Below are 8,112 nucleotides of genomic sequence, written 5' to 3'. Positions count from 1 at the left end.
AACTGTTATAGTCGGATTGAAATAACAAGGCAACTTAAAAAGATATAATCGAAGTCAAATACTCTGGTGCATAAGCAAGTGAACTGATTTACACTAATTCTCAAGAACTAAGTGAATATATTGCAATTGGGAGATCAATTTCGATAAGAAAGAGAAATTTGGAGGCGGGAGGTCCTCATTCTTATATTCGTTTCTCAATTTTTCTTTTACTTTAGCATGTTTGGAATGATTGATACTTACGTGTGGCGGGTTGGAACAATCTAAATTAACTCGATACAAAAAACAGTTGACATCATTGAATCCTTGGCTTGACGGATAGATCCATGGACCAATATTATGTGCCAAGTGACACATGTGAAACATAAGAACGCTACCAAAAAATACACCCATAATGCTCTAATCGCCTTAGGGTTTTTTTCGCATCTCTTTAACTCATTTTTCGTATATGACTTGCAACAAAGAACAAAAAGAAAACGATGTTTCATGCAGGGACTCACAACATCATCATCACCATGCCCACACTATGGATTCAGGTAAAAACTAAAAACAAGAAAGCAAAGCTATCTCAAAAAAAGAAGGAAAAGGAGACTTACCGTGATATTTTCACACGATGACATACAATTAGTAATAGGAAAATTTCTTGTTTGGTCCTAATCCCATAAGGTTATTTATAGTAGGGTCCAACTGGATTTTACTCTTATCCTAAGGTTCAAAGTTATTTGAAAACATGGAAATGACTAATATACCCCACTGTTTAAGTACGTGTGAAATAACATACTTCTACCAAATCAGGATTTTATTTATCTGAGGTCCAAATTTAATTAAAACATATAAAGGACCATAGATTTGAGTACATATCTGCTACACTGTTTACAAATTTGAGTACATATCTGCTACACTGTTTACAAATTTGAGTACTTCTACTATTTTATTTCTCAGTAATCTTCTCTCTTGCTGCATCACAATCTTCTTAGCTTAAACCACAACTACAACAACTACATCAACACCATTGTCATTTCAATTCAGCTGCAACACAGACTTATTCTTCTTCCCTGTTTACACAGCACTACCATCTTCATAAACCCATTGAGACGAACATCTCATCCACTGATTTTGTTCACAGTAATCACCACATACAATTCCTCCTCTATCTCATATGTATCTTCAGTTTACATCAGCAACCCAACCTTCTATGTTCCTCCAAATCCATTTTCAGCACACCTTCTTTCAAACACACATCACAACCAATTTGTAACTTTATCAAGACCACCACCAATTTCACAAGCTTGCAAATCTGAACCAATAGCAACTCTTGTTCCTATCATTCAAAACCTGTCATTTCTTGCAATAAGTTCTGAACTGCAGCTCCAGATCATCTCCATATCCAATTCCAGTATTGAATAAAACGTAACAAAGATCATTTATTTCAGTATTTCATATACGTACTGAATCAAACATAACAAAGAGCACTTCCTATCAGTATGTGACATATGTACTGAAGATTCATGAAAACACAAAGAGAGAGCACAAAGAAAATGGCGAGTACAAACCTGTGTATGAATCATTCGGAAAGTAGACATCAGTATACAATGAGCTGGTGCACTCTCTGATCCATGTAGAAAGGCATTTATGAAGGAACTGTCGGGACTATCAATTAATACCAGCATTACATAGCCTGGTTTCCAGAAGGAAGGCAAAATGATGATGCTTATAATAGATGTATGCATAGGAGTAAGTATTTGGATTGGATCACTCAGCATCAGACATGTTTTGAACCTGTAAATGTGACAAAGATGTAACAGTATTAATACACAGTATTTCACATATGTACTGATGGATCAATACTAAAACAAGTGAGAGATCTATGAAAAAACAGAATCTAGGAGCAGTTTCTATGAGTATGCCATATATGTACTGCAGATTCATGAACTACAAATCAAACTGCATGACAAGAATAATTAAGGATCTATCAGAAATAGCAGAATCTAAGCACATAATATGGTATTTGACATATGTAATGATGGATCAAACTAAAAAAAGTGAGAGATCTATGAAAGAAACAGAATCTAAGAGCAGTTTCTATGAGTATGCCATATATTTACTGCAGATTCATGAACTAAAAAACAACTGCATGACAAGAATAATTAAGGATCTATGAGAAACAGCAGAATCGAAGCACATAATGCGGTATTTCACATATGTACTGATGGATCAAACTAAAAAAGTGAGAAATCTATGAAAGAAACAAAATCTAAGAGAAGTTTCTATGAGTATGTCATATATGTACTGCAGTTTCATGAACTACAAATCAACTTCATGACAAGAATAATTAAGAATCTATGAGAAACAACAGAATCGAAGCACATAATACGGTATTTCACATACGTACTGATGGATCAAACTAAAAAAATGAGAGATCTATGAAAGAACCAGAATCTAAGAGCAGTTTCTATGAGTATTCCATATATGTACTGATGGATAATACGATCTGAAAGTACAAACAAATCGAAAACAGAAAAATAATAAAATCGATAGCTAAAATCATTAAAAACATGATAATCTAACCAAATAACAGAATAAATATGAACAAGATTCATAAAAAAAGAACAAAAACGACCGAGCTCTATGAGTATTCCGTATATGTACTGCTGGATAATACGATCTGAAAGTATAAACAAGCCTGATTTTGAAGCGAAAACAGAAAGATAATGAAATCGAAAGCATAGATCTCTCACTTTTTTAAGAATCTATGAGAAACAACAGAATCGAACAATCACAAAGAAGATTTATAAAAACAAAAACAAAAAAAGAAATTCACAAATAGAAATATAAACAATGTAAATCACAGAAATCACTAACATAGAGAACATCATTATAATCGAGTTACCAAAATCATGAAATCTATCTAATCTTTATGATTCAGTTGAAAGCATAACAGAAAACAAAAACAAACATTATAGAAAAGATTAGATAACATACCTGCAAAAAGAGGGCGACCTTCAGAAACCCTACGTCTAAATTCATCAGCACCAACAACAGCAGAAGAAAGAGAAAGGAGAGAAGAAAACCGATCTAAATTTTTTTGATCGAGAATATAGAAAACTTAAAATGTTATTTGTTAGGTGAAGGTTATTTTAGGAAATTTTGAAATACACATCTTTGGTCCCGCACGTGTACAGGACCTGGGCTTAAAAAATTTGGTCCATTTTCATGTTTTCTTTTAATTATGGACCTCTGATTAGTGGGCTTTAATGGGTGGACCTGCCACTAACTAAGAACACTATAATGGTACCTATTGGTAATTCCTAGTTAGTAATATACATGTGAACAAATTCTGTGGGGAGATTAACGGCAGTAGTTAGTCTGTTGACAACCTCCATGGAATGTAGACTCATGTCCATATTTAGAAGAACTTTTAAGTAGTTGCAGTAGGCAAATGCGCAATATTACGATGTTTATCTTTAGAAAGTTGCTTTAAAAAAGAGAAAAATAATATACATACTGGCCAATTTCAGTAGAATGAATCAGCTTAATCAGAATCTCAACAACAATCAAGGGATTGTGTTCCACAAGTTCCTATAAGGATGAATAACAGGAGTGTACACCGTTACGAAAGGCAGAGATGGATATGATCAGAGATAACGAAAACAAAAGAAACGAATCTTAAAATGACATACAGGTAACTTCACTGGACTGAGTCCACAATGGTACACAAGCTTGGGGTCTTTTGCAAGTTCAACCAAAACTGCTGGAAACAAGAAATAGAAAAGAGAAGTAAGCAATTATGATAAACTTTCCCAAGAAAACAAAGAAATTAATGTCAAGATAAACTGCAAAGGTAGTTATCTAATCATGACGCACCTCCTGAAATTCTCATTCGGGACTTTCTTCAAACAATTTGTGGGCGTAAAATTCTCAACGAGTTACTGAATTCTTCTAATCCGATTTATTCATCAACAAAAAGCAGCAACGATTCGAGTTACTGAAAATTCTCATACTTCTACCAAGAAAAGATGGATATATCAATTTATGGCATGCAATTGAAGAAAAACAAACAGAAGAGAAGGGTGAAATCGATGGGAAAGAAAAATCACATGGAGAGTTGAGAAGAGTAGCGGTTACGATGATGGTTAGGGCAAAAAATTGGGTTTGCTGCTACGATGATGGTTAGGGCAAAACATTGGGTTTGCTGTTACGATGATGGTCTTTGTTGTAATGGTGGCGATGGTGTTGCTGGTGGTGATTTGTGTGGGAGAAGATGAAGCTGAAGGAGGTCTGTAACAGCGGTGAAGGTGTTTCGATAATAATGGTAGTGGAGGAAAAAACAATTTTATGAAGATTAAAACCGTAAAAGTGAAATCTAATACCTCCCAATTTGGAAACCAGTCTATTTTTTTATAACATCTATTTTAGGAAACCAGCCTATAATAGAAGAACGGAGGGAGTACGAAACAATGCAATATTATCAACCATATTCTTATTCAATTCAGCCTCTCCTAATATTTTAAGCAAGATTTGAAAAATTCTCAACCTAGGAATTTATTTAATCAATTATTTTCATGAAATCAAAGAAGATGTTAACCGACCGTTGATATTTGATTTAGTCTTGTTTTAGGCTTGGATCACAATGCTTGGACGGAGGACGGCTTCCATGAATAGCGACAACAATGATTAAGATGTGGACGCGTGCCATTCTGATCAGTGAATGATATTTGAAATGGCGGTACAGCCACATATGATTTAAATTATAAGAAAACCTACAAAGAAAAAGATCCTCCAAATGAAAGTTCTTCTAGATTTTTGGCTGAGTACTTTGGTTTACAATGTTGCCGAATATCAATAAGACCACAATTCAAGTGGTGAGCGTGCAAATATTTTGACTTTTATTTCAATTCAATTAATTATCCATTTTATAACAAATTATGTTCTTGTGATGCATCTATAAAACCGAACCCCATTGTGCACTGTCGAGGATGAAAATCGAGTGGGATATAAATTTGCCAAAACCTAAGAACGACAAGTGTGATTGTATCCAGCAAGGCATCGAAGCTGGCTAGATTCTTCGAATGGTATGGCCTAATCTATAGACCTATGGTCGAGTTGTGGGAAACCATAATAATTGTTCATAATTTTGTCATTTGCAGTGATTACTTGATGGTCCATGAGTCCCACGTCTAGACTCTAGACTCAGAGTCTGGAGCATTATTGGATTATTATAGTATTCGAAAGAGACGTATCCTATGGTTGCTATTAGATCATAAAATCATATTGCTAGCTACATGGTTTCCAAATTGAGAATAGTTGTCAACAATTTTTAACCAGGACAGTCTCCACAAAATGAGGAAAGGACAACTTCGACTAAATAAAGGCTGATACTTGGTTGCGAGGAAAAGTTAGGTGGATTTATTTAACCACACACACGCATGTCATATGCGCATAGCGTTTCTTTGTTTATTCAGAACTTTCATAGGAAGAGAGAAAACAAAGACACCGTGCGTGATTGAAAAAGAAATTGCTATTCGACTTTGGGAGTACAAAGAAAATTCGCATTGTTAAGACAGGTATATAAATTTATTAATGTGAACTCGTCCAGAGAAAACTACGAATAAGTACCCACCACCACCGGTGTCATATCTGCTGCTTACAAAAATGTTTTATTTTTATTTAATTTTTGATTAAAGATTTTATGGTTTAATACTATCTTAAGTAACATCTGCAAACTGAACAAGTGTAAATAAATATATATTAATTAATATAATCTTGTCAATAAGTTAGCTAATAAGAAAGAAAAGGGTGGCCGATCTGAATTGGTAAAGATTGCATTGGATATCTATAGAAAGTCTACTCTTATGTGTTTTTTTTTTTCCCTTTTTTGATAAGGAAAAGAGCAAGTTCATTGAAGAGAAGGTAGCCATCAAATAGATGGCACAAAGAGAAAAAACATAAATTTAAATGTTACCGATCACCACATTCCAAGTGCATATCAACGTAGTCTAGAAGAATACTCGTCAAAAAACTTAGAATGAAAATACCAGTTGAAAATAATACATTTAATAACTATGACAAGCTGATCAGAGTTTATTTTCTTATCTCTATTAGAGTCTTGCAATTCTTTTACTCTGAATTGTCCACCATACTGCAAAGGGAAGTAAGTCCTAGAATTTGTTGACCATCTTATAACTTTTTTTCCTGGAGAATTCTGAAAGATTCGCTATAAAACTATAAGCAAATACTCACCTGACCCCAAAATTGTTAAGGAAATAGTTTCAGATTTTCGTAAACTCTTTGTAGTGTATGAACAAATTCCTATTGGTCTCAATATCGTCTATACAAAGCAAACATAAATTTAAATCTCTTATAAGAAGATCATAAGTAGGCGGATCATGATAACACAGGTTCGAAACCAATAAGGATACTTTTATGACACTTTAGGGCAGTTTCCTGTGTGATGGGCAAAGATCAAATTTCAAAAATGGATAGGCAAATAAACATTTTTATTGGTTCGTTCACTGCGGATCAACAAGAACCGCGCGTCTCACTGAAAACTGCACGAACCATATTAATCCGCAATTGGATCAACTTCATCCGCGGGGCTCAAATAAATCCGCTGGCGGCCGATGATAATCCATCCGCAGACTATGTTTAGATGCCAACGACTACATCTGATTTTAATCATCCAACGACTCTTACTCTTTTCCCTATAAATTCAACTCATTTCAAACTTAAAATTCATGCCTTCTACACTTCTACCTCTAAATTTCTCAATTTCATACCACCTTAATACTCATGTTTCCTTCATTTCAAGCACACATACCAATACCATCTCAATATATCAGAAAATTTTCCAAAAATCCCTTTTTATAACAAATATGGCAACCCCCTCGCAGCAAACACAACAAAGATCAGGTAGAGTTCGCGGTGTCAAGACGAATCAATTTGTACGAATTATGCATTTTTTTACAGTAGATCAAATCAATGGTTGCCGGCAACAGGGGAATACATTTTATCAAAATATTTTCGAAAAATTTCGTGAAGAAACAAGTAATATCAATTCTCGTGATCCTGAAGGGTGTCTTATCGTTTTCATGCAATTAGCAAAGACATTAGTGAGAACGTAGCTTTGATCATATAAATGTTCAAATGCAAAAAAAGTGGTGAAGGTGAACCAGATGTGGAACGAAAATGTCGAGAAGAGTGGCAAACATCCCACAAAATTGGTTTCCAGCACGAAAAGTTGTTTCAACATTCTGAGGGTGCTTAACAAATTTAATCCATAAATGTTGGAAGGGAATCAAATTCCAACAAGATCACCCTATGGTCCAATTTCGCAGGATTTTCAGAATGGTGCACCTGCTTCCTCACTAGAACGAATGCATCTCAACATACTTGGTCTCCAAGTAGTCAGGAACAACACAACACCAATTTGGATGTTAATACCAATGTCAAAAGAACAATATGAGGGGTCAGAAACAACACCACACTGATAGACACATTTTTGTGTCTAATTTGTCCTCAATGTCCGTATTGTTGGAACTTTATTTTTGTACTAATATTGTGTTTTTATGTATTTGTAGGAAATAAACATTTTTGGAAAGATCTGCTCGAAAAATTATGCGGGGCATCCCCGGAGGACATTTGTTATTCGGACTCTCATTTTGGTTAAGGGGCAACCCAATTACTAAGGGGCACCTCAGTTGGGCATTTGCTATTTACACTCCACGGACGATTAGGGACACTTCATCTCTTTAAATTCAAAAACTTTTTTTTGGCGGGAAATGAAGTTCTCAACTGTTAGAGTTTCAATCAACAAAATGAAGGTGTTTTAGGGAGATTCAATCGCTCAAACTTGGTAGGAAGATGTGATATGGCATGAGGAACACATTATGGGAAGTGGGTTCGATCAGAAGTGGCTGGAAAACGCGTGATGATCCTTGAGCCCAAAACAGAGCACGTGCACTGTAACACGAGCAAAAATGGAGTTCTTGTGTGCATGGAAGAGTCCTACTAGCGTTGGAAGAGTGTTGAGGCGTGGAGAAGACATTAGGGAGCGTGTAGGATCAAAGTTAACGCGTGCATGGGATTAAAAATGGAAATTTTCGTTATTATTGACAG

General features: G+C 35.0%; 1 protein-coding gene across 1 annotated transcript; it reads right to left on the bottom strand.

Moving 5' to 3' along the window:
- Positions 1 to 1,278: 1,278 nt before the first annotated feature.
- On the bottom strand, positions 1,279 to 4,242 carry LOC113332852 (CCR4-NOT transcription complex subunit 11-like). Its single transcript, XM_026579353.1, has 5 exons — positions 3,862 to 4,242; positions 3,678 to 3,748; positions 3,503 to 3,576; positions 1,551 to 1,776; positions 1,279 to 1,332 (listed from the first exon to the last, which is right to left on the bottom strand). Exons 1-5 carry the CDS (start codon positions 3,875 to 3,877, stop codon positions 1,279 to 1,281), a joined length of 441 nt encoding a protein of 146 aa, XP_026435138.1. The 5' UTR covers positions 3,878 to 4,242.
- Positions 4,243 to 8,112: the final 3,870 nt, after the last annotated feature.

Source organism: Papaver somniferum, unplaced genomic scaffold (genome assembly GCF_003573695.1).
Source record: "Papaver somniferum cultivar HN1 unplaced genomic scaffold, ASM357369v1 unplaced-scaffold_132, whole genome shotgun sequence".
NCBI lineage: Eukaryota > Viridiplantae > Streptophyta > Magnoliopsida > Ranunculales > Papaveraceae > Papaver > Papaver somniferum.
The sequence above is the reverse complement of the archived record's forward strand: the minus strand, read 5'-3'. Positions and strand labels throughout refer to the sequence as shown.

Excerpts from the sequence above, each read along its gene's own strand:
- LOC113332852 (XM_026579353.1), bottom strand. Across the intron at positions 3,577-3,677 it reads TCAGTCCAGTGAAGTTACCT|GAACTTGTGGAACACAATCC; the intron begins GTATGTCATTTT and ends TCATCCTTATAG. Across the intron at positions 1,777-3,502 it reads CATTCTACTGAAATTGGCCA|GTTCAAAACATGTCTGATGC; the intron begins GTATGTATATTA and ends TCACATTTACAG.